Raw genomic sequence first — 27,842 nt, 5'->3', positions numbered from 1 at the left:
CACTGTGCCTTTGGGACCAGGAGAACAGTACTAATGCTAATGCTTTTAAAATTGTTTATTACATTTATTACAGGCTAAGCGCTATTGCTATATAGCTAGCATTACAGTAATGTTAACCGCTGTTTACTTTCCAGTTTAGAAGAAATGTGAGTGTGTGAGTTCAGCAACAAAATTGGTTCCTTTAGGCTACTCACAACAATAACCTTCTACAGAGGTTAGCTAGTTAGCTCTAACCAGCTAACTCCAGCTCGGTCATCTTGTCACTTTTTGATACCTACTGTAGTCACTGTAGTGCCAAGTCTACTTTACAGGAGTAACTCTGCTCAGAGGGCGTATTATAACCTGTTGTATTGCAAACACAACGAAAAGGCCTAGGAACAATACACAATTCAAAAGTCCAAGCCCCTTTCCTCAGACTTCTCTCTGAAGCCACGACTCCAGAGCTCAGGAACACGCAACACTTGTTCAGCGTTGGGTTCACATCAAGGTGAAGCCCCACTATACGCGATGATATCGCGGAAAGCCGCGTCGCTAAGATTCAGATTACATTGGGCCACACTGCAAAAGCGATAACCTGCACTAAGGCTGGGATAGCCTACCTGACGGCGTGACCCTATGTAATCCCAATGTGAGCAACACACGAAGAGTGGTACGCGCAAAGGAGGTGTGAAGAGGATTACAAGCAATTCAGTCAAAAATGCTCCAGAATAAGATCTCCAACCCCACCTTTAACTTGAATGCAACTTCCTGGTTTAAACAGCCAACCTTAAAAGTCATTCCTAAAGGTGGTTCCAGAAAATAAATATGGCTGAGGTATTATTAGGGTTAGACACCACGCTCCCCCACCACCCGCACTTCTGGAGATTTACTTCCTGCTTCACTACATAAATGGTGCACTGCTTCCTGTTGAAAAGGAACCACCATTTGTGCAGTCAAAGGAACCTTGAACAAGGAATTAAGGTACTTAACCTCAGATTACTTGCGTCACCTGGATAGCCATGCAGCTTAATGTCTGTAATTTAGATATAAAAGCAGTGACATAAGGTTCTGTTTTTTTGGTCTGTATTCATAGTATTACATTACGTTAAATTAATGTCTGTAATGAAAAAGAGGCACAAAAACCTTCCTGACAATACACATGATTTCCGTTAATCAATCCAACACAGTGATATGAGAACACATGCGTGTGAGTATGGGGGGGTGCGGGGGTAGGGGGAGCAGGAGTTAAAGAAATTTCCTCTTCTGTCTGTCAAACATTTACCCCCCAGTTCCTCAAGATGTTCTTGAAAAGCTTGAGTTTGACCGTCCTGACCTTTTTGTTAGTTTCTACACTTCAGTATGAAATAATCCTTGGGTGCCAGCTGGGACGCCAAGGCTAAAATTCTCACAACTGAAAATGGAAATCCTTTACAGCTGAGAAGAATCAAAGCTCGCTTTTCTTTTTATTCTCCTTCTCTGTCTCCTTTGCTGTTTTTTCTTCTTCTTTTTTTCCATGTACTTAAAAGGCAGAATGAGAGACCACCAGCACAGTAACCCCCTTTTGCTCTCCTTAATAAGACACACATACTGTACCCTTAGATCTGCAAAGGAATTAGAGGAAACACTTTTTATTGTAGCATGCTACATCTGGTGTATACCCAAATAATTAAGATCCTTATGTTAAATAGTACAACCAGGTCACAGCCAGGCTGCGATAGAGATGGTGGTGGTTTTCGGGAAGCATCTGTTATCTGGTGGTGAGAGAGCTGAGTTATGTCTGCTTTGAGTAGTACAGTAAGGATACCCATGAGGGCCATATTTTATCATGGAGAAAGCAGAGACCTCAGCCCAGGTCTGGCGTTAATTCATTTGGCAAAACACACACAGACAAGTAGGTCCATCTAATTTCATCCACACCGTATATTCTGCATTTATCCATTCATATCTTTAAAATACAGTAGAGTAGACTACAGCTCTCTGCATCCAGGAGCATGAGTGAGGAAGGTTAGAAGGGATGTTGTCTTTTTGGAAAGGAATGTATCTTTGGACTTGAGCCTATCTAAGCACAGGTTTAGCATAGTCCTCTACACATGGAGAGAAAAACAGCTTGATGCATCCCCAATATGTGGCCTTTAAATCATTCCTATAACCTAATCATAGCAGCTCCACTGTGACATCCTGATTACATCCACGAGATGACTTTTACAGCAGCTAAAGATCCTCTCTGTGCTCTGGTGACAATGCAGAGAAATTCACAGATGACAGCCGAGCTCCCCTTCATCCTAATGCAATGTGAGTGACACAATGGAATTGCCTACCAAGCCGGTCGAGGCAGCATTGTGCAACGCAACGCAGAGATTAATGAGCGACTAACACCAGCTTGAAAGGAATGAAGTGAATTTAAATTTCTCCAAAAGTTAAAGAGCTAATGTTACAGTATTAATTTCCTCTTGAACAGTGAGTGGGAAAATATCCATTAGCAAAATTAACCACAGTTTTCTAGGTAGCTAACATTGTGCTGCTGTGGCGCTACAGTGTGGGGCCAGAGCTAATGAACACACTGCAGAGGGTGATATTTCATTATACAAATTAATGCTCACATTTTAATGGGAAAGTCACATAATGAATCTAGGCTTCAGTGACAGCAATTAGAGGCCCAGATTGTCCCCTTCTGGACAAGGCACTATTTAGCAGTAAGCAGCTGTGTGTAAAAAATAAAAAGGTCCTCGCTCTTGACAATAGCCACACATAACTTCAGGCAGGGCTGCATAACCAATAAGAGTCCCTGCTCACCTTTAAACGCTGAGAGGGGGAGACAAAGAGAGGGGGAAAGAGAAAGAGGAGAGCCAGGACTTGCCCATGTCACTTAACCTTAACCTAACCTTGTAATCAGGATGAATCAAGAGGGACCTGTGATCTCCCACTCCATCCCTCTCACTCCTTTGCCCCCTCCCTCCTCCCTTGACTCATTCTTTCAGTATCTCCTTCCTCATATATCCTAATATATTTCTTTTTTCTAAATTCTTCCTTTTTTTTCTTTCTGCATTCACATTCTCCACCATACATTATATTCAATGCAATAACGCTTATATGCACTTAGACACACACTCACCACAGAGCTCTGCTGTTGTCCAAAAACTATTAAAAACACATCAATGAAACAATAAAACACTGTTGCTCTGAGTGAGAGTCACCATAATGCATTGAGTCAATCCACATCAAACTGCCCTGGTGCTGTAAATACTCACTAAAGCACCTAAATGTGTATTAATATACTATTTACAACTGTTTGAGTGTTTTTCCAAAAAAAAAAAACTACTGCTGCTTTGGGAACTAGTGGTTTTTCAGGAACTGTACATTTTGTTTTACTATATTTTGGCTGTTTACTGAGTATAAGAAAAGTACTAAAGCATAACAGCCTTATACTTTAAAATGTAAAATATTTAACATTGGCTCATAATGTGCATCTGTATTGTAACTCGGCAGTATTAGAGCCATGTCCCACTGTACTGCTAACCACAAACTAAAGCAGACATACTTAAAACAGTTTCTATCCATTTTAAGACTCTCAAACCTTTAGTTTTTTCTTTCTTTCTTCAGGCAAATTGAAATCCATCTTATAGTGGGTCATATCTACCAAAGCCACTTTAATTGCCCCTCTGTACAGGGTTTTACGGTTATTTCTCTTTACTTGTATCTATGGTGCTGTCACACTTTACACTTAGCCAGAGGAGATAAGTACATATAACATGAAGTGCAGACACTCTGTGGTGGAGAAGATCCCTGTACAGCAATCAGGAGAATGATAATTTATAGCCACAAAGGCGTTGCGTAGATGTTTATGAGCTCAAGTTTTAAAAGTCAAAGATAGACAGCTACAGTGGTTCATGTATCATTCACGTTTGTCAGGAGGAAAACGTCCAAACGACGACAACAAAAAATCTAAAAGAAAAGAAATTGAAGGAAAAGTTTCCCGATCTATTTTTAACTCCCTAACAGCAATTTCCTGGTTTTGTGGTGGCAGTGATCTGTCATGTGGCTGGGAGGTTGTGCTGTTTGCGCTGATATCAATTAAAAGTGGATTAACGGGTACATAATGACCTTTAGCAGTAAATTGTGTGTAATGTTGCAAGGCAGGATACAGTATATTCCCCAGATGTCACACCAGGCCCCTGACGTATGATGGAGCAGATGTCTTAGCCAGTCCAAATGGCCCTCTAAGACACAAACACACACACATACATAGACACAGGCTCAGGCCCGACACACATGCATAAACATGTGTTCGCACACATTCCACATGGTGCACACGCACGCACCCACACGCACACACGCGTACGTAAACAGGAGTAGATGCAGCGATTCACTTGTCGTCTGTGTGATTCACTCCAGATATATTTAAAATCTTAATTTTAATAGAGAATTGGAATGAACCGATCGCTCTCCGTGGGCACCTGTGTTTATTCTCAGTTTACCTTCCTCTGTAAACATCAAAGGGGAGTGTCAAACATACAATCTGTGATTTTAATTCTCATTTTAGATATCTATATGCTACATTAATCTTTATTTTCCTCTCATGAACATTAACAACCTTTTATAAGGAAGGAAAAAAACAGAGGAGGGGAAAAAAAGAAAAGATCAGATCAGTCTAATTTCTGTCTAATTTGGCTCCTAGAATATCATTTTGTCCAGTTAGAGGAATTGAGAATGATCATTTGCATCAGGGACGTTTCCTTATTAAATCAGCACTGAGCCTCTGTTCAGCAGCTCACAGGAGAAGCACTTATTGGGTTAAAAGCTCATCTCGTATGGTTTATTTTAAATATACTCTATGCTTTATAGCCACTCTAGTGTAAGAGAAAAGATATCAAATCACTGTCTTTCTATCTATAGTCAGGGATATCTGTCTCTCTGCATGCTTTCTCTCTTTTTTTGTCTCCCTCATTCTTTGTCCCCCCTCTCCTCAGCATTTCCACCTTCAATTTTCTTTTGTATACCCTCCTTTTCTTTCCTCGCCTGTATCAATATTGTATTGAGTTGGTGTTTGTGGCCCTTTATTTGAGAACTCTGCAGTAGGTCTGCAGATCGCAGAGTCTTTTTCTGGAATGGTGCCCTCTAAATAATGATAAATTACTTGAGCAGTATGCCATTTGCTAATTATATCCATGATTTACTACACAGCCCGACTTAAATCATTCAAGCCAGCCTTGCGTAACAATGCCTTTTTTTCCTTTTATAAAATGGTTTCCATGTGTATAATCTAAACATTTTAAGACCCTATACCAAATGTGCAAATGCATATATATCTATATATAAATATAGAAGTGTGCAAACATACTGTACAAAACACAACTGCCATTCCTTTTTAAAAAAAAATCTTTTTTCCCCTCTCTGTTCAAACAGGCGCTGTTATCCCTCGAACAGAAATTCCACTCTGGGAACTTTTTATGTGTATACATTAAAAAAATAATAAATAAATAAATTAGGGGGAAAAAATCAAGCTTAGCATTTTTCCCCTCTCTGTTCATTGTTTAATGAATCCAAAGCTGGCTCAGACTCCAAGCCTATTATAATTGCTTGCAGGATGTGTTCTATTTCAACATAAGTATCATTGCAATGGAAGATCCACTTCTGGCAGAATAATTCTGGTGTTATACCATTATCAAGAATATTCATGAATATGTGTGAGCACCATAAATAAATATATGTAAATGTTACACAACAGATTCACCCCTCTTTTACCGTAATATAAATCACTTTGATCTGTGTATCCTGTGGTGAATCATATTGTTCTTTATCATAAGGCTTTACTGAAACTGCAAGCATGTGGTTCACATATGTCGCTTGCTCATTTCTTTTGCTATTTTCTTTAAATACCCATTGCCTTATTTTTGCATTGTGGTGCATCTTCCATATTTGTGTGCACAGTGCACTGCAGTGTGTGGCAGTGTTTGGGGAGATCTTGTGCTGTGGCTGATTTATGCTTCTCAAGATAAACTGCAAATAGGGAATATCTGAGAAATTGCATTCTCATCGGCAGGGCGCAGGTCTGACAGCAAACAAGGCCAGAACAGAGGCAGGATGACCCCCCTCAACACACACAAAGATCCACAGACACACACAACACACAAACAGAGATCTAGCCGCACCCCTCGCCCCTGCCCTTGCACATGCACGTGCAGATAGCATTGAGACAGTTTTGTCGTCAGTTGAAAAAATATTATCGCTTATAGTGGACTGAAAGCACCATATGGTGAAATGTTTTTTATTGTGCTGTTGTGAGTGATGGCTCACTTGCTGATGGCTCACTTGCTGGATCAAGCCGGATCGACCCATATTCAGATTCCTACACTCCCACAGCCACATCCCAACACAGGCGCAGTGACACACACACATACACATACATCAAGGGGCACAGAGCCGATGACTGCGGGAGAGAGAAGACATTGGATCATGTTCATTTTCAATTTGTTTTGCAGTTTGTTTTATTCTATTGTCCTTTTTTTTCTCAAAAGTGCTGTTTGTCATTTTTTTCACTTTCTTCCCTCTTCTTTTTTGAGGAGTTCAAAAAATCACATGTGTTTTGATGCTGATTGAAAGTGAGGCAGTTGCAAAAAATATCCTCTTTTTTATAGTACTTAATGAAATGCATATCTTTTTTGCGAGCTCAACTCATTTGACCTAATTTTCTTTGTTCAGGGAGGTTACATGACCCTAGGGTCCACATTCCCTGCTCCAATAAATAGATTTTGATATCCAGTCAATCTAATAATCAGGTTAATTATTCACTGTTTTCCCTGCCTTTCCCTTTTCTGTTTCTCTGTCTCTTTCTTGACCTCTCAGGAGAGAAACCCTACCGGTGCCCTCATTGTGACTATGCTGGCACCCAGTCTGCCAGTTTGAAGTATCACCTGGAGCGCCACCACCGTGAACGTCAAAATGGCTCCACCACCTCAGGCCAATCCTCTGGCCACACAGCTTCTTCTGAGCACAAAGAGGATCATGGGAAGGCAGCTGGTGGCGGCGGCGGCGTCTTTGCCCGACCAGATGTCCTCCGTAATGTTTTTAAGGGAATGCCTCCCAACCTGGACTTCAGGGCAGGTCCGTTGCTGCCGCATCAGTGGGCGTCAGCCGGCATCATGTCTCCGCACGACCGAGACCGTGAGCGCGGAGACCGTCGCTTTGACTCCGCCCCTTCAGCTGAAAATATGAAGACTGCTGATGGCCCATCCTCCCATTTATCGACTGCAACAGAAAGTCCTGCTAGCTTCTCTGACCTGAGCAGGGCTTACCAAAGCATGATGGGAAATGGAGTCCACTTCCAAGGCTCTCTTCAGGCATTCATGGACAACTTTGTCCTCAGCTCCATGAAGAAAGACATGAAAGACAACCAGAGTCCAGTCCAGCTCCAGGCCCAGCTCTACCATGATAACGGTGAGCCCAAAGCCAAACGGTCGGTCTCGGTTGACCAGGACAGAGAGGAGAAGGTTGAAGCCAAACCCAATTCACAGCCTGGAAAACCTGGGTCCCAGTACGAACCACTTGATCTCTCTGTATCAGTCCGGCCTGAGTCTGCATCTGGATCTCTTCCTGGCTCCTCCGTCACCATCCATGATAACGTGGCGTGGCACGGCTGCCTGTTCTGCTCCTTCTCCACCTCCTCATTGGAGCTGATGGCTCTGCACCTCCAGGCCAACCATCTGGGAAAGGCCCAGCTGCAGCGGTCTGATACAGGCAAGGAGCTTCATGGAGAGACTTCTCCCACCACCTCCACCATCCACTCCTCCAACACCAAGACCTCTGGTGTGGCCCTTGACAAAGATGGAGAAAGAGAGGGAGAGAAAGGCCTGGGAGGATGGAACAACCACATGGACCAACCCTACAACCCCTTCCAGAGTGACTTCTACAGAAGGTTTGGTGGCTTGTATGATGGATCACCCAGGTCCAACCAGGGGTATATCGCCTCAGCCGAGCAAGGTCTTGACCTACCTGGCCAGCCTTTTGTAGGAGCAGCTTCAGCTGTGGAAGACCAGATTGTTGAAAGGGGCTCCCATGGTGAGGCTGAAGAGGACCAGGTCGGATCAGATGAAGAGGCTGTAAAGGCCAGTGAGACCCCCTCAACCACCCCCAAGAGACAGCAGCAACAAAATCACTCAGACGAAGATGAAGAGGAGGGAGGAGTGGCTGAAGAGGAGGAGGAAAGAGATGAGGATGGGCCAATGGACATGGAGAGAGAGGAAGATGGAAGCCCATCTTCAGACCACCTCCAGAACCACCCCAAACACCTCCAAGATGACTCTTTACCCCCAAGGGGCGGAGCTGGTTTGGCAGCATCTTCCTCCAACATGGCGCCACTCTCTCTGCTTCCCCAAGCCCAGAACCAAGCTCTGCCGCTGGAGAAGCAGTGGCAGCAGGGCCTGGGCCTCCTGTCTCCTGGAGGCCCCCCAGGACTGTTGAAGGCCGAGCAGCAGACCCACCTAGAGCAGCAGATGAACATGCTGTCTGTCCTCAGAGCCTACAGCAATGACAACATCCCCGCGTTCAACGGCCTGGGAGGCGGCGCAGGAGGGGCACCCACAGGGGGCATGAAGAGGCCAGATGCACCTGGTAAGTGTGTTTATACCCCACTGTCACTGTAACTATAAAAAGCTACACACACACACAAACATATACTGTATATATATTCACCTGTACCAGCGGAAAAACCACACGCATAATACAGTCATGAATACACGTGTGTTTGAATCACAAATTGAGTTTTCCCTCCACTGCATACACAAAAACACTAAGCACACAAGACAAACATATATACACTTTTTCCCAGACACCCACAGAGGAATCTCAGACACTCACTAAAGGTCTTGAGATTGGCTCTGAAGTGATTTTAGCCTTATTTCAAGCAAGTTTAGAAGCTATCAGGCTGGCGACTAGCAACAGATTAATCTTTATTACACGTTTATATTACTGGGAGAGGAGCGCCTCCCTCCCACCCCACAGCATGCAGGGAATAACCCTGGATGAGTCAGAGCAGGACCTCAGCTCCCCATGCCATCTCCTCCACATGTCTCTTAACTATCTTAGCTCTCATAAAGCTGGCTCCCAAAAGCCCATTACTTTATAAGACTCGTCGATCTATGACCCTGTGAAAAATGAACTGTCAACTTTCATGATTCTGCTAAGGTTATAGCCGCTCCTTGAGACTGAAGAAGGAAGTCCTTTTTCTTTTTTTTTTCTTTCTTTCTTTCCTTTTTTTTTTTTTTACAATGCTCTTTTGCTGTTTAGGGCTGGTTTCTGAAGTGTCTCTATAGAAAGAAAGTAAAAATCCAAAGTTGGCATTGAGCTTTTAAACACTGACTTTATACACACTACAGAGGCAGAGGCTGAGATCCAGTCCGTTCCTTTAGATTGGAAATTAAGACATTTGAATTAGTTAGGAATTGGAAACCTTTGGAAATTCAAAACAGCAAATAATTAATAAACAGATACAGTACATACTGTACGTAAACAGCAGATTATAGAAGTTACCTGTATGAACAGAACAAAAAATTTCAATTTAGAAGATTAACACACCAACGTCAACCTGCTGAGTTGCAAACCAGCTAGACATGGCTGAGGGTGAGAGACATGTCAGGGGAAGGGGAGAGGCAGTGGGAGGATTGGTAAGACAGTATTACCGCTAGCTAGGGGAAAAGATTCACCTGAGGCAACGCAGTCACTAAAACCTTTATTTCTCAGCCTGTGAAGCTGAAAGAAAAATGACATGAACACCGTTTGAAGCTTCAGCTTTTGGCTGCAAATGTAAAATCAAGTCAGCAGACTTTTAAAGAAAAAAAAAACTGAGAATGTGTGCTTATTTTTCCATCCATTTACAATTTCCAAGGCAAAACTGGGGATGCGTAATAAAAATCAAAATGTTTGAATGAAAGTTTCTTTAGAAAACCCTCAATTTTAGTTGGTTGTTTCAATTTTAATACATTTCAAGGGGACAATTTAGGTATTGCTGCCAGATACAGGATGTTGTGTATGTATATTATTCTTTTCCTTGTGTCAGCTGCAGTACCGCCAAATGCAGTTCGCAATCATGAATATTTTCTTTTGTCTGGTTTGAAATAAATACATAAATCCCCCCCAAAAATGCAGCATTTTCCCCATGAAATGCAGAGCTCATGTTTACAGGCATGGCTTCATAAAGATACAGCAAGATGCATTAACCCATAGTAACAGTTACCCCTTTCATAATGAAGCAGTGCAGCTACATGTGTTCACCTGACCTTTCCATCTGACACTATATTACCTGCTGTGATGGTGCCAGGCTCTCTGCATATCTTAACATCATTAGGCCATTTTAACGATAAAATATTGATATATATAGTATTTATGTTAAGTTTAATAAAGAAATGGCTATGTACGATAATGCCCTACCTCTGAAATATATAAAATAAAAAAAACTTGACAGATCCTTTTCCAATTAGGACTGATTGATCTTTATGTATTCCTTTCTCTGTGGAACACATGCATTTGTTACATATTAGTTTGTCCTAGTCTCAGTCATACAGTATATCTTGATTAGAAATCCCAGAGTTATTCTGTTAAAATTAAACTTTGTGACAGTGGTTGTTTATCGTTCAGATTTCCTGGATGGCACTGAAGGTACAGTAGCATAAAAATGTGAAAATTAAAGACGGTTTGTTGAAGCACGCAGTCTTGACCCTGTGTGACATGGCCAGGAAAACTCTGCTGTTACAGTTTCAGCATAAGACTTTATTATATGTTTAAAGCTTGTACACTTGATATATCTGTAAAGTAAAGACGAAGAAGCTGAATTCAGAGTGTGAGGGAAGCTTAAGGTTCTTCACACAGTCCAAAGGCATGGAAGTGTCTTGTGTGAATATTTAATTATATTTGTCTGTTTTTAATAATTACTGCATGCTATTGCCCACCATGTTGCCCATAAAGTTGGAATAATTTTGTTTTCAGACACATTCCTCCATCAAGAATAACTCACACTATCACAATTGTTTCATGAGAAGAGGTAAAAAAAAATGTATTCCAACTTTATGGGCAACAGTGTACATAGCAAGAATTTATAGGACTGATACAGTGATCACCGTCAGTACATTGTCTCTACTGCTGTTATAATTACTATCACTGCTTCAAAAACAGCTCTACTTCTACTACCTTTGTTGGTATAAAAGCTATTACAGCTATTAGTATCACTGTCTATGCTGCTACTGATCAGACTGTAGTTGATACTTATACTTCTCAGTCCGCCATTTCTACTTTTACAACTACTGCAGTATCTAAAATGATTTCCTCTCCTTGTACTTAGACTGCTACTTGTGGTTGATCTTTTATTTTAAAACAAGAAATAAATACGACAGTGTAAAAGTAGTGCATTACCAGTCAGACACCTATATTTAAATACGTACGAGTGTCATGATAGCTAAATGTATGCACAAGTAGACAAGTAGACTCTCTCAATCTCAAAATTGTAGTTAAGTTTAGTAGTAGTGGGGAAATTTTGCTTCTTCCACTGTTGTTGATACCAGTGCTGCAACTGTCACTACTACTAATTTGACTGCTGCCAGTTTTGTCACATGCAACGTGTAGAAATAGTCAAGCACACTATTGCATTCTCACTTTACGTGTCCACTTGTAAACCCACCTCGTGCTTGGGGGTCACCCACAGCACGAAGAGCAAAAGCCACACATTCCAATGTTATTTGGTGGGTGGAGAAGGTGGGGGCAGCAAAGACGTCCGTAAAACTCAATTCAGACCTGGCAAAATGTGATTATCTGGAGTGGGTTTGCATTAGGTTTGTATGCAAATACAGCATAAATCATTAATATCGAAATTCTCCTCTGAATCTATGGGACTTGTTGTAGGGCACGCACCGCACGTCTGGAGTGGCCGTCGCTTCATTTGTATGCCCATAGGAGGAGGTTAAAAAAAAAGAAGGGGTGCCGTGCACATGAATCCGCCTGCACTTTGACATGTAACAAACACACACACTTACACACGCCTGAACGCTGACACATCTGTAGTTTTAAACAGCACCTCCCTAAATTGGCTGAGGATTTATCAATAAATGTCATTAACAGCAGCGGTGGCCCTGAGGTCTCTGTAATCAGACAAGGTATCTGGTTACTGAGGTACAATGCGCCGTGTAAAGATTGATATGAACCCCACACCATTTGCTGCACTGTAGATGTGCTTAACACAATCGATACTTGGCTGCAGTGGAGACCTATCTATAGCCATGCATTATCAAACATGAAGTATTACATTATTCAAACAGTGCTATACATGCCACCACTGCTTGCGAACATTGCTCCGCACATCGTGTTACTTACATTACCTCGAAGACCTCGTGCATTTAATATGTTTAACGTCGACCGAAACTTCAGATGGTTGGATTGACAAGTAAGAGAGAGAGAGAGAGAGAAAGAAAGGGGGGTCTCATGATAGAACTGTAGGACTGAGATGAGCAACGTTGACTAAGCTACTCGTAGCTGAGCACCTCTTGCAATTTGAGAAGTAGGCTACATAAACAGAGAGGTAGTGGGTAGGAGAGGAGAGGCTGTGGGGGAGGAAGGGTATATTCTCTCATCAATTAGAACCATCACTCCCAATTTACAAGTACTCTTGCGTCGTGCTCTGTAGTTCTCCTCAAACACGCCGCTGTTTGTCGGTGTTTGTTGCCACTGATAAAAACTCCAAGAGCGTCACCTCCCATACACATTAGATGATACTAAAAAGAGTCTATTTTTGTAGACTTGAGAGAATGACACATACAGTACGGCGGCGCTTCAGTGTTAGCAAATAACAAAGAGTAAACTGATGTAGCAGTTGTAGAAACGGAGGCTCTTGGACTGTACGTAGTGACGGAGAGTGGGCTGATTGAAACGTTAAATAAGGTTTAGGTTCTAGTTTAACAATACTGATGATTGACCTGAAATAAAAACCTTATGTTGAGTTTTTTTGTGTGTGTCAAATAGCAACAATGTGCGGTCTGCAAGACAAAGTCTTAATGCTGAACTGTGTAAAACTGTCAGTTTAAAGCATTTATTGTGGATACTTTTGGGCTTAATTTTGAAGACGCTGTAATTCATCCTGTTAGTAACTCTTCCATCTCTCACTTTTATTCTGACTCTTGTGCAAAAAGACATCCCACAAACTCCACAGGGAGTGATCAATCAAAAATGTCATGATCTTCACACACACACACTGACTGACTTTAGTAAACTAGAATACAGTTCAGTTTTTGTTGTCTTTTTGTGTTTGGAGAAAGTGTGGGTGAACAGTTAACAGTCAAGAAAACTTGAATATAGAGGCAGAGACACACAGATACATACCTACCTGTGTGTTTGTGTGTGTTTTCGTCTTAAATACAGCACTGGTTTTTTCACGAGTGACCAGTTACTCCCGTCAGAGGGTGCGTATTTCAGCTTGGAGGGTTCACACAATGAACAGTCAGGTCTTATTGGAACAATGTGCAAGAAATGCACACACACACACACACGCACAGCCATACATCTGTGTGCTCATGAGGCAACAGGCAAACACTCAAAAGCTTGCTTACATGCTTACGATAAAAGGCAGACGAGTGTGTGTTTGTGCGTGCTTGTGTGTGAGTGTGAAACAGGTTCTGTAAAGCAATGATGATAATTAAAGACATATGGTGGGATTGGTGGGCTCGCTGTGAAGCGCAGATGTAGTGGATCACAGTTGGCATTACTGGTGTAATTTTCACTTTTTCTGGTTTAAGTGGAAGAAAGGTAGGCATAACAAACGGAGCCTCTCTCTTTCTCTCTCTCACACACACACACACACACACACACATACACACACACACACACACACACACACACACACACACACACACACGCTACTAGATGCACATATGCTACAGTAGTAACACAGATACAGTAACCCAAATTGTCTGTTTGTGCATACTCACACATTCATTACAGCAAAGCCTTATGTATCAACCTGTAAAAAGTATACGGTAAACATTTTTATTTCTATAAGGATGGTATTTAAAATAGTTTTTAATTTTTTACATTCTGTGTGCTGGTGACAAGAATGAGACATAGGGTAAATCCTTGGCTCTGACAGTAATTTGAGTGGAAACTGGAGCACCTGATAAAAAGCACAAAAACCCATGAGTATCACATGCAACACGCAGACACACACAGACAGACAGACCTCAGCTGGCCGTCTCACTCAGACTTTGAGTCTTGTTTGTGGTAACAAGATGTTGGATCTGTTCTTGGATTGTGTTAGACATCGCTCACTTTTTTATTAGGCAACAGTGTCCAGCAACCATCTCTGACTCTTATCTCTGTTCTTACTGTCTGATGTAGGCACCTCGCTCGCGCTCTCTCTCTGTCTCGCTCATGCACACACATGCACCCACATGCACCCACATCTAAAATTTGCGATAATGCAGAAAATGATAATTGCCAATAATACTGTCCTCATCAGGTGGTTAATTACCATGAATTTGGTGGCTGCTCCTCTCAAACAAACACGCACACGTATGAGCGCTCACAGAAAATGCTTTGACAAGTGGAAAAGGGCTGGGGTATTTATTGCTCCCATACACCCCAGTGCTTACCTGCGTTGCTATAATTATTCTGTATGTTTAAAAGTAGATGTGAAAGTTCAGAGGTGTGACACCTGAGAAACCTGGAGGGAGCAGATGGTGTTTATCATCTGATTTGTTCTGACTAAACATAGACAGATTTCAGGTTTCAGTGTTGCTCTTTTCTCCCCCTGTTTAGTGTAGACAGTTCCACAATCCAACTCTGTATTAACAGCAACAAAAACATACATTTATGCCCTTGCAAACGCCTGTAAAGCAGGTCATACACAGTCCCTACAGGGTTGGATTGTGGGTAAGCGTTTCACAGTGTGTCTCTGGTTTCTCCTCCAAAATCCTCTGACTGAAGTGCGGGTCTGTTTAAAGCCAACATAACTGATGCTCCTTTTTTCCAACTCTTGCTAAAGAAGAGGAGAGAGGTCATTTAATAAGCAAACGGACTGTGATGCCAGTTACTTGATGATATCTGTGTTTTGCTATCACTCGCAAATTAGTCACACCAGGTCCAGTAATGCTGTTGCAGCAAAACTCCTGTGAGTATTGAACTGTGTTTTATTTTGCCTCTGTGTCACCTCCAGCCATGGCCAGAGGAATTATATCTTCAGTTGGTCTGTCACATTCTCCCGAACATGACATTTCTTCAAATTTGACACAAACATTCATTTTGACCCAAGAATGAACTGATTCAGTTTTGGTTGTCAAAAGTCACAAGTCAGGAAAAACACATTTTTGACCTTAACTGAAGAATTAATACGTGAATTGTCACTAAACACATTTTTTTGGTTTGTTTGTAGAACAAAAATCCCAGATTTCTAAATGAATTTATCTGTCAAGAAAATTCTGGCTCTGTTGCAAATGCCTCTCGTGATCAGAGTCGTTGCTGAAGCTCAGACTCGTGTCACTGCATCAGTCTCCTCGGCTAAATCGTTTATTCGCAGCAGATTCAATTGCAGGTTTGCAAAGGTTCTTGTAAACAGCTTAACCCAATTATAAACTTCAACCAGAGTTTGACCAATATCTGACTGACTTGTGCATCGAAGCTCAGCCACTGATGTCTCCTTCTGCTCAGACCAAAGCGAGTCCACCAGCTCTCCTTCCTCCTCCTCCTCAGATCTCTGCATTTTCACTTTCCCACACTCTGGGATCCTCCCTTTTCTTTATTTCTCGCGCTCTGTCTTTCTTTTTTCATCCTTTTTTGCTGGAGGGCATGGGGCTTCTCCAGTGATTAAGCCGTCTGGAGGCCTGTCTCTGACTGAGGAGAAGAAGAGAACGACTGTTGGTGATACCCGGCTCTCGCTGCGTGCCTTCGCGCTACGCCGAGATGACAGCTCTGTAGGCTGGGTGAAAGCGAGCCGCCGTTTCACATGTGCAACAATATTACCAGTTTAACTTGTGCAGAGGTGAATTATCACCTTGTCACCCAAAAGTGCAAATAGTGTAGTTTTCAAAGAGCAATTAAGTGTAATAGCTGCTGTCAAAAGCCCCGAGGAAGGTACCTGTTGCTCACTCTCTCTCCGCTTCTCTTTTCTCCTCGGCAGATGTGATAGCTCTAAAAATATTTTCCCCTCGCTAATTCCCCAGATATCAACTGCTGCGCCTGCTGAAAGGTCCCTTTTTGAAAAGGCTTCATATTCTTCCCGTGATCCTCTCTCAGCCATCTTCGCTAATAACACCGTTGATATTGGCCACATCACGTTTCCTGGAAGTGAAGTACAGTGAATGAAGGGCAGTATCGAGTTGCCCTTGATAAGGAAATGGAGACGAATGCGGGATGATTGCAAAGTTACATGACAATTATTCTATTCATTACTGTAGAAGCAGGAGTGAAGACAGCGTGGGAGCTCGGAGGTTACAGGGAGCTGGAGACCACGCTCATACACAATATACGTTTGTGTGTGTGTGTGTGTGTGTGTGTGTGTGAATGTTTGCAAGCGCCTTTAAGTATATATGTGAGTCTGTATACACCCCACTCCACCCCCCTCGTGCACTTATAGCTACGTTAGCGCGCTTCGTATTCAATATTGCAAAACATGAAACAATAGGTTATGAATTGGCCTTTCCAACCCAATATATTTGACATGATCTCTGCTTCCCATCTCGTTAGTTTGCTGTTTGTTTCTTTTCTTCCCTGACTCCTGTAGACTTTGTTCAGTTTGAGTTGCTCCTCTTAAGAATGCAACGTTCCCTTCCCCAGGCGCCCTGGAGATGTGAAGAGGACGCCTCAGAGGAGTTGTACTCATAAAGCTCCTCATCCTCCGAGGGAAAGACAGAGAGAGACAACAGAGAGTGAGAGAGAGAGAGAGAGAGAGAGAGGGAGAGAGAGACAGTACCGGCAGGCAAAGACACGCAGGCATAATAACTACACTTACACAGCTAGTCGACACATAATGAGACAATGCCGCAGCAACTTCAAGGAAGAACACAGATATATAAAAAACAACAGAGAGCGAGGCAGAGGGAGAGGGAAACTGGGGGTTGTGGGGAGAAGAAAAAAAAAGGAAGAAACTATGTCAACTTTTATTTCCTCTGTTATTCCACATCAATGGATGCATGCAGTGATACTAATAAAAACAAAAAAACATACACAGGTATAGACACATAGGCAGCGAGTTGGCGTGTTTGAAAAGCTCTGTGGCAATTAAGGACAAATAACTTGCATTATTTCCTGTAGTGAAGGATGATCCCGACCACTCGCTAAAAACATGTTTGATTTAAACATCAAAAAACCGCAGAGAAACAAATAAATAAGACTCAAATAAACAAAGTTGCGCTCAGGAAAAAAAAAAAAAAGAGAGAGAGAATAAGAGAGTGAGGGAGCACACAAACCGCAGGGGGAATAAGAATAAGAATAGCGAGCATCGAGACAAATAAGCCGGCAACATTATAACATTAGCAGTTAGAAAATACACTTAATTCCTCGGCAGAGATGGATATAAACTGCATTGTTGCGTTGCAAATCCCAGCGACCGGATTTAAACTGCTTGCATTGTTTTATTAGGGAAATATGGGGGTGGAGGAACACCGCTTGTTCTAATTACAGTGATTTAATCAGGATTAGAGAGGTTACCTGGATGAAGCTAGGGGGCATCCATGGCAAGGGCACATGCACTCAAACAAACTGGTTACATGTTTCGTGGTGCTGGTCCTTATCGAAGCTCATCTAGCGACAGTGACTTCAGCCCCTGAAACAATGACTTTCTTTGCTCTTGCATGAGTAAACACTGGCCCATTGTTCTGCCTCTCTTTCCCTCCTCTCTCTCTCTGTCTTTATTTCATTCCCCTTTTTTCCCCCTTCCTCCTGCCGAGTTAAACAGCAGGCAGAGGGAATCCATTTTAATCTGATTAATAACTTAGTTGATCACATATAACCCAATTTTCATTCAGTGCCGCCCTTGTCTGCCCGGGCCACACCCACGCTGACCTTTGGAGTTGCCACAGTAACAATAAAGCACAATAAGCACCATTGTCCTGTCAAAAAAGCTGAAAATGTTTTACATCATTACAAAAAATTTAAGGCTGCCATCTTTTTAAATTGAATGCTTTCCAGAAAAGGCCAGGCCCGCAATTGAATGTGTGTGTGTGTGTGTGTGTGTGTGGGATTCCAGTTTCCCGGGTTCTCAGGGATGGGAACAACTTTTGTCGTGCATTCACAGTAATATGAATCGTCCTTTTAAAACAGATATGGTTACATATTAGTTTTGAAAGGTACAGTAACTGGTTCAGCGTTAAGCTGCCTTCCAACACTGGGGCTCTTTGTTTCCCGGCCGAGCTAATAACTGGCCCCTGATCCTCATCTCTTACTGGTTGCGGAAGAACACTCTCAACTTTTTTTTTTTTCCTTTTTCTTTCTTCATCTTTATCCCCCTCCTCTCCTGAATGTATCTTTGATTACAGTGTTATATGAGCTTCGTTTTGTCATTTCAATTTCACTCAATGTGTTTAGCGCTGAGAGATTTGTATTCAGGATTGGCAATTATGATTAGAATGCCACAAAGTAAGCCTTGTGAGTTTTTGCAATGACAAGTGAAAGAGAGAGAGAGAGAGACAGAGAAATATCCTTCCTCCTTTTCTCTCCGTTTATTTCTCTCTCTCACACACACACGCATACACACACACACACACACACACACACAGGAAATATGAATCAAATATTCATGAAGTGGGCTGAGGTTCTCATACACCCATATGCTTCCTCGTTCTAGCAGCTTGCAGTGGACAGAGGCATCCATCCAGCTTGTATGACACAGCCGAGTGTGACAGAGAGCATGACAACACCCCTCCGCCACCTATCACCACAACCTCTGCCATCACGATAATCATCAAATAGGTCATAGCAAACATACACTCCTCTTCCTTCTCTTCTCTTTTTCCTCCTTCCCTTTGTCCTTGTTGCCCTCCGCCGTACCCCATGGCTTCCTCTTTCGTTTAATAATCTGCTGTGAGAGAGATGAGTCCTCCGAGCTCCGTGATTCACTGGCCAGGAATCCTTGTAAAATCAGGGCGCCCTGCATTTGCCAGTTTCCAGAAATTGTAAGAAGTTTATGGTTTATAGTTTTTTATTATGTCTCGGTAGGAATGAAAAGGGTGCCGTGAGGAGAGGGTGTGTGTGCGTGCGCGTGAGTGTGTGTATGTGTGTGTGTGTGGGATTAAAACTGGAGGGATTAGCACCATACTTTAAGATAAATCTTTTTAATGTGAAACCTCATCCCCGCTCATTCTGGGGTAACCACTCTTATTAACTGCTTTTCTTTCACTCCCTTTTATGCGGCCTATTTTTTTCGCCGAGCAACTTTAAGTACGGGGCTTTTTTGGACACGGCCGCGCACTGCTAACTCTGCCAGTTACACAAACAACGTCCCTTTTTAAGCTTTTAAACACAGAACAATGGCAAAGCACATAGCTGCGCACATTAATGCTTTTGTATATGGGAGGGGAAGGAGGAAAAAAATAGCAGGAAAAGCAGAGGAGAAGAAAAGAGATAAGCAGAGCTTGGCTGCGCTGCCCCTCCATCCATTTCTCTCTGTTTTCCTCTTTCTCCCTCAATCTATCTCTGTGAAAAAAAAAAAAAAAAAAATCTCTCTTTCCATCATCAAATCCAGGCTGATCTGTATGCGTCGGGGGCTAAACAGACAAACATCATATTCTCAGTCTCCAGACTCTAATTGACTGAACAAGGATTGGTCACACTTTTAAGAAGCGTTCCATAATGGATTTCCATGTTTGTGCCTCTTTTAACTGGCAGCGCGAATGGAAGGCATAAATGTTGTCTTTATTACCAAAAACAACAGCCCCTCGCTTTCTGTCTTTCTGTCTCCCTCTATCTCTTTATATCTCTCTCGCTCTGTTTTTTTTTCTTTTCTAAAAGATGATATCAGTGCAATGGTCGACGTTCGTTGCAAGGTCACCGCTGCCCGACAGATGACAAACGATCTCAAGATGGCCACATCATCTGTCCTGTAGTTGTTGGCTGCATGAAGAGATGAATGAACACATCCATTTTTTTTACATTTTTTTTTTAGTTTTAGTTTTGGTTTGTTTTTCTTCTTTCATTCTTCTTCTTCTTCACTTCTTTAATTTGATTATCACGTCGTGGGGGGGCGAAGCGACGAGAAAAAAACAGAAGAGAGAAAGGAACAAAAAAAAAAAAGCCAGCCACCTGATTATCCGTGATGGCGGCTAGAAGTGCTTCCAGGCCAAAAGCAAAACAATGTGTGGGGAGGAAGGGTGAACGAGAAGAAGAGGAAAAAAAAAAGAAATCTGCACTTATCGTGTTTCTGTATCAGGAAGCAGACTTGGCAAATGATTGGGATTCAGTATTATGGACAAGCTGCTCATCAGATGGGAGTTGGGTTTATTTCTGTGGCCCACCCTCCCTCCCCAACTCCCTCCCTCTCTCCCTCTCTCCCTCCCTCCCTCCCCCACTAAACTCCCTTCCATCCATCCATTCCTCCTCCCTCCCATCCTCTGCCACCCCTCTTGTTTGCTTCGTATCCAAGATGTGTCTCGTTTTCCCTGACTGGACAGCTACATCAGAAATGCCCAAAAGAACTTGGCGTCTCTGTGTGGACAGAACACAACTTTTCATTTTAATTATTTGATTAGTTTTCTCACTGTTTATTTTTTTCTTTCTTTATTTCTTTCTTTCTTCATCTTCTTCTTGTTCTTCTTTTTCGTCTTCTTCCTCCCTTCATCTTTCTCTTTCCTTTCACGGGCTCATTATCGAGAGTGGAAAAAAAATAAATAAGAGAAAACACCCACCCCCACACACACACACACACACACACTGAGCTAAAACTCCATCACCAGCAGTGACGGCCACTTTTGACAAAACACTAAGTGCGTTTCTTAATTATCTGACTTCTGTCTAATACAGTTGTCATCTCACAGACAGTCCCTCTCCTCACTCTCTGATGTTGTTATCATGTTCTCATTTGGACGCTGGCTCTCTGCAGGTAGTCATCCCCCACCATCCCTCATCATCTTCCCCCTCCTCTTCCTCACACACACAGTCATACACATGCTTCCACTAATTCTCCTCACTCATTGGCCCAGTGATAAACTTTTGCTTCGTCCCTTCATGTGATGTAAAAAAAGAAATAAAGAAATAAAAATTATTCAAGTTTGGTGAGGGGTTGTGTGATCAACGTCAATCCATCCAAGCCCAAACACACACACGCACACACATGTGTGCGCGCCCGTACAGCCGTCTTCCACCTCCTTCTCTTCCTCGTCATCTGACAAGTAAAACAAATAAATAAATAAGTAAAATATAAAATAAATTAATAAAAAGCTCGGCTTGTTAAGAAAAAAATACTCCACAACTTTATCAGGAGGGAGGCAGCAGGCACAACTCTTCCCTTTTTTTCCTCCCCTCCTCTTTGTGAAAGAATGCCGTCAGCTTACCTGAAGTTTTAGAAGAACACGTCTTTCTTCCAGGGTTCTTAACTTGAACACAATGCAGTGGTTTTTTTTTTGTTTATTTTTTCCTTGGTGGGGGGGTTAACCAGCTCATTCCCTTCAAGTATTAAAAGTTTACAATAAAAAATGCAGGAAGCCACCTGAGTCTAATGCAACTGCAGGCCCCTTCTAGGTATGTTGGTAACCTATCAAATGTGGCCCTATGTTAGATTTTCTTACACAATAAAGTGAGCCAAACTATTCTATTGGTTTTCTCTTTTAGGGGTGGCGGGGAGGGGGGCGGCTTGAATGCAGAGGTTTGCAGTATTGGATCTTACACCTATTGAAGCTGACGCAGTATAACAAAGCGTGCAGGGCCAAAAGTAATGATCATATACAAATATCAATATGAGAAAGAATGTGTGCTAAAGAAGACGCATGGCTATTGATGTTTAAATAACTGTAGTGTCAGAGAGATGGAGAGAGGGGTGAAAAAATGTGAATCATATTTTCTCACTATGTCTTGTGGAAAAAAAAAAAAGAAGCAACTAATCGAACACACTCGGTGAGGCACAAAAAGTAAAGCCAAGGGCGAGATAAAAACAGCACCTCTCCTCCGTCTTCTCTTCTCCTTCCCTCTGCCGGGTGAACATAACAACAAATGAATATATGAGCTGTTAGTCTGCCATTTTTGCTGTGAGCCACAATATCGTTGCCTCCCTCTGAAAAGGTTTGACAATGCAAACTCCGCTGATAAAAAACAGTAAAAAGTTATATCTTCAAAAGCGTTTTTTTTTTCTTTCTCCCCCCCACTCCTGTGTGTGTCTTTTAATTTGTCTGGGCATACGCAGCTGTATTTGCATTTCAAATACTCATATTTGAAGAGGGTGGTTTAAATGCCAAGACGCGAATTGATGACAATCACCTCGACTCAGAAGCATCGACGAAAACCCCTCTCTCCTCGCCGCTGACATTAAAACTAAAACCGACGGCCGCAACGCAAACACAATACAAATATATATTTATCTTCCCTGCCTTCCCTTCTTCCTCTATCAACCTTTCTCTTGCTCTTCCTCTCCTTCCATCTCATTATTTTAGTATCACTTTACATTTGAATATCAGTTCCTATACTCGCAGGGCAACAGTGTGTGAGCCGCCTCTAGCAAACTAAAATAAGAGAATAATCAGCGGGGTTTAGAATAAGGAGGAATTGATTCAGCGGCAAACAGTCGGGGTGCACACGCACACACGCGCACACACACACACACATACACAGACACTCACACACGCACACACTTTCGCACACACTCGCAGCCTCCACCCCTTTCGCTGCCTTTTCATCACTTTTCCATATTCATTTCTGTAATTTACAGTAAACCCAATAGCTGTCAGTCACACACTCACACGAATACACAAACACATACACTCACTCACACACACACAAAAGAATTAAAAAACACTGTAGATTTACAGCGTTGGGAAACAGCTGCTGCAACATTTACAGCAAAGACCACTCTAAAATATTAAAGATGTGTCATCACCGGTGTTCAGCTCTGCATCTGGAACCATCTGCTTTCTATTAAAACATTACACCCAAAAAAGCACATGCAGCCCACTCGCTCACCAATACTATTTCCAGCACTTTCTTTTTTTTCTTTTTCTTGCTCTGAAATGCGCTCGATGTCGATCCGGGGGAAACGCCGGTTACAGACAAACAGCCTTTTTGAGTCCTGCCGAACATCAATAAAACAAGTCCCCGAATATCTGCCGGACTTGTTGTACAACTTATTACAAGAAGTCTCAGGTTCATAAGTTTAAGTCAGGACCTGTCTCCTGTGCAGGAGGAGAGTTCACAGAAAACGGTTTATCACCTGTTTAGACTGTGATAAATCTTCCTTAGCAAAATCAATAGTGCCTCGTAGTGATGTTTGTTAGAATATTTTTATCTGAAATTATTGTTTTTCCTCTCACAGTTGTATTTTCCTTATGATGAATAATAACCGGAGGTCACACACACACAGCCCTTCCTCTTGATTTATTTCATTACATTACTGGTCCCGTCCGCATGTCCTTGAGCAAGACACTGAAGCCTCAAGTTGCCATGACTAAGAGCATCAGCTAAACGTCTAAATGTAAAATTACAGTCCTCGCTTCCCTGATGTCCTTGGGTTACTCAGGGGTGTGTAGGCATACAATGACTCAGAGTGTTTGGGGCGATGACATCTGTCCTGTTAGAACAGATAGAAAGAGGGAGAGAGAGAGAGAGAGAAAGAGGAGAGTGAGAGCCGGGCTTCTGAAAGCAGCGCCGCAAAAATATTATGTTACAACCCCGAACAGAGAGAGATGGGAGGAGAGACTTATGGGCCGAGTCAAAGGTAAACAATTACAACATCGTGAGTCACTTTTTTGGAGCGCGCCTAAAGGAAGATCATCTCTCCCACTTAATAGGTAATTTCCTTTGTCTTCTGAGGATCAGATCACATGTTGTTGCCTTCGACGGGGTGGTCTGCCGAGAGAAACGGCAAAAGAGAAAGAGAGAGAGAGAGAAAGAGAGGGGGGAGAAAAAAATTACAGATTGAAACTTGGCTGGAAAACTTTCACAACAGCGTTCCTTGAGAAACATTCTGTTCAAATTAAACAAGCGCCTGTTTGTGAGGAATGTAATGACAGATTCAGAGGGACATTTCCCAGTTTATGTCTTTTTTTTTGATATTTCATGCTTTCTGTCATCCTGTCTGTGCAAACCTAGTTGTCCATTTTTTTTTTTTTTTTTGGGAAGGGGGTCTGTCATCTCATCCTCCTTCATTTACAACCACTTTCCCCCCTTGTTTCCCTCCTTTCTCTCTCTCTCTCTACATCTCTCCATCACCCTCCCTTATGATGTCACTATCTCGGTGTGAATCATTAGGATATCAGTGTTCAGCCAGTGACAGAAAGTGCCTGATTAACAAGCTCTCTTGTTTTTCCTCTCCTCTTTATCCTCCTCCCTTTTTTCTGAAACGAGGACTCCCGCTGCTTCCAACGACATTTCTCCTCGTTCCGCCTCCCCCCTCCTCATCATCCCTCCTTCCCTTCTCTTCTTCCCTGTCGTGGATGGCAGGGAGTCACAGGTGTGTGACAATAATTACACATACACTCAGAAAAAAAATAATGTCGTTTCCTCCATTTAATAAGTTTGCAGTAAAATAGGCAGCGAGATAGCGAGAGAGGCAGAGAGCTCAAATCTTATCGGATACCCCAACCTCTAACTTAATCATATGGCTCTTAAGAGCAGCCCGCCACCAGCTGGGGCTCCGTAATATGCATGCAATATGTGTGTAAAACGATACGCTTTAATTTTGAGCCCACTTTAAGCAGCAACAAAATCTGTTTATATGGGAGACATTTAAAAAGAAGAGAGGGATGGAGAGAGGGTAAGGAGAGGATTGGGTTAACTCTTGCTCTCCATGCCTGACAAAAGCCATCTGTTGGGTGTCAACTAGTATCACTGTACACACTGTAATGTACAGAGTGGAGAACAAATGGGGAAAAAGTTCACTTTCTTTATATATATAAAATGGGGTGTAAGCTGAGTCCTTTGTTTCCCTCTTTTCTGTCCCCTGTAGTTGCTTTAAAGTCAGACTGAACTGTCTGAGTACATCATGCCTGAGATTGACTGGCGAGATGCCCAGTGTTAGCTGAGATAGCTTCAGACCTCCCACGACCCTCCAGGATAAGCATATAGCTAATGGATGTATGGATGGATGATGTTACTGAGCCAGTTTGGTGACCCTTCCATGCCTTGTGCTGCTCCCAGTGCAGCTCTTTTGCCACTAGTTCCATCTATTCGTGTGATACAACCTTTCAAAAATGACCAATAATAGTGTTTCTCATCTGTTTGAATTGATTTGGTTTAGGCACAAAAAGTATGACCTTTGTTTCTGTTGAAATGCTGAAGAAAGGTTGTATTTTGGCTTAAAAGGAAGTATATGGTGAGGTTACCTTCACCACTGTGCTTAAATCTTTGACTACTTGGTCACATGTTTTGTTGACTCAACCAATCATGGTGAGGATTTTGAGGCCATGTAGCAAAACTATGTTACACCTATTTATATACTCTCTCTACTCACAGACAGTCACATTTTATTTCCTGTGATTTAAGTTGCACACACACGTTTGAAGAATCAGTGCATATACTCTGTCTCCTGTGTAAAGCTGTAATCTTGTGGAAGATTTGGTAAACTGGTCAAACCCAAGAATTCGGCCTATATGGTTTCTTTTAAAACTTTTAGTGTCAGCCAGAATATAAAATAAAGTATCACAGATTATCCACTGGTATGTGGCGGGGGTCGTCTGGCTTGCATCTACTCGGAAATGATTCTTCCATAAAGAACAAGCTCCTTAAGTTGGTCTACCACACATGACCGTTTAGTACTCATGTGTCAGCAGAACTCTTTGCCCCAAAATATGTTTACATCCGAGTGTCAGAGCTCTCCAGTGGTTGTATTAATTATGACAGGAACAAAGGAGGGAGTTATTTGATGTTGTTTATAGTAACAATGTCTCCACAGGCTTCTTTAACATGGGAGATCAGTCTTCAGTTTTCTTTCAACCACAGCCAATGATTGTTCTATAACCCTAAACCTGTAAAACTGTGACATCAGAGGTCCTCTTACCTTAAGAAAGAAGATGTTTCTACTGACCCAAAAAGGTTGGGCTGTTTTTTTTTTTTTTTTACTAAACCAACCAAAGCTTTACCACAGAATGATAACATCATAAAAGTGCAACATATTTTCCATCAGTGAGTTTTATCTGTTACTATGTTTCATGTTCATCATGTGCTTCTGTAAGGGCGTTGATTCGAGAAACATCTCAGGAGGTGGCGAGAGATATATTATCATTTCAGGTTTAAAGAATTCGGTGTTATGTTTGCGTTGATTGATCACTTCTGTTGATTTGTGGGTTTATAGCAGAGTTACAGATGTTAGACAGGAGTTTTGCACTCAAAGGAAAACCAAACTGATGATGGTTAATGATTGCATTGCCATTGGTTTTTGGAAGTCTCTATGGGACGGGATCAGGGTAGACAAACTGAGCTGCCATTTGCTCCACCTGGACCTGGGGTGAGAGCAAAGGGTGACACAGAGTAAGAGAAGGCCAGAGAAAAGGAAGAGCAAGGCATCCGAGGACAAGGGAAGCAGAAGTGCTTTCAGGGAAGGAAGGAAGTAGTGGAACGGGAGGAAAGAGGGAGAGAAATGGAGGGGAGGGCCATGTGTAAACTTCAAAAAGCCTCTGACGGCTGCTGCTGCTGCCGCCGCCAGCCCTGACCACTCTACAGATGCTTTTGTTCCCCGCTCGGTCTCGCTTTCTTTTAGCGCCCTCCTCTCCATACACCACCACCCTCCTCCCCCCACCTCCTCCTCTTCTTTCTCCTCTCTTTTCGCCTGGTGTCTTTGGTGATCTAGTGCAAGAGGAGCGGGGGCTATCAAAGCCACCGCTGTCTGTTACAGACTTCAAAACCCGGGGCCCCCGTCCGTCCGTCAGCCCCAATCATCATATCTGCGAGGCCCCAACAGAAAGCCTCGTACACTGGAGGAGAAATATTTGATCTGTCCTCTTTGCAAGGATCAACAGTCACACAAATGACAGGGGGTGCCCTGGCATCGCAGAATGAGGAGGAAGGAGGAGGGAGGAAGAGGAAGTGAGAAGACTGGAGGAGGGCAGCGGGGGGTTAGGGAAATGAGGATGGGAACCATGAGGGAGTAAAGAAATAAAACAGACAAAAACACACCTCATATCACTTCACACCCGTTGCTCTCAGCCTTAACCCTTCCCCCAATGATTGCTTTCATTAATGATATTTATATACTTTGATATTGCTAACATCTGAACAGCATTTATATCGGAAAAGGACTTTGTGAATAGCTGAGTGAGAGGGAACTGTTGTCGCCACCATTTGTTTTTTAATTAAATTATTATTTTAAAGAAGAAAAAAAACTTTTAACTTTCTTCATTTGTCGTCGCTTTCCTTCCCCATCTTTCATTGCTATGCAGAGTAATAGGAAACTAAATCAGAGAGATATATTGCAGAATAAACCTAACTCATCTTATTTTAGCCATCTTTTTTATAAAGCATTTATGTGTTCAAATTTCCCTGACTCTGCAACGAAAGATTAAAATTCTTACCTGCTAAAACTAGTAAATTTTTTCTATTGAACGTTTTTATAAATTTTTAAATTCAAATGATTAGAACATGCAGTCAAAAGGGATTGAAAACATGAAGATCCTTTAAAAAATGCAGGATAATTAACCGTCTACAAAACCTCCAACTCCCCAAGTATGCAGGAATTAAATGTACAAATTAAGATTTAAACTACTTCG

At 42.3% G+C, this 27,842-nt stretch overlaps 1 protein-coding gene and 1 long non-coding RNA gene across 2 annotated transcripts in view; both read left to right on the top strand.

Moving 5' to 3' along the window:
• The window catches only part of znf536 (zinc finger protein 536), a 115,085-nt gene that overhangs the window by 43,958 nt on the left and 43,285 nt on the right, over positions 1-27,842 (top strand). Inside the window, 1 exon segment of the mRNA XM_085767663.1 lies at positions 6,823-8,586. Coding sequence (XP_085623789.1) covers positions 6,823-8,586 — 1,764 coding nt within the window.
• LOC146990024 (uncharacterized) overlaps positions 22,748-27,842 on the top strand; it is a 28,790-nt gene continuing 23,695 nt past the window's right edge. Inside the window, exons 1-2 of the long non-coding RNA XR_015034743.1 lie at positions 22,748-23,930; positions 24,487-24,592. This is a non-coding gene — a long non-coding RNA (uncharacterized LOC146990024). The remainder of the gene's footprint in view (positions 23,931-24,486; positions 24,593-27,842) is intronic.

The sequence above is a fragment of the Trachurus japonicus genome, chromosome 3 (assembly GCF_045865225.1).
Source record: "Trachurus japonicus isolate A0001 chromosome 3, Traja_1.0".
NCBI classification, from domain to species: Eukaryota; Metazoa; Chordata; class Actinopteri; order Carangiformes; family Carangidae; genus Trachurus; species Trachurus japonicus.
This window is presented reverse-complemented; position numbering and strand designations above follow the sequence as displayed.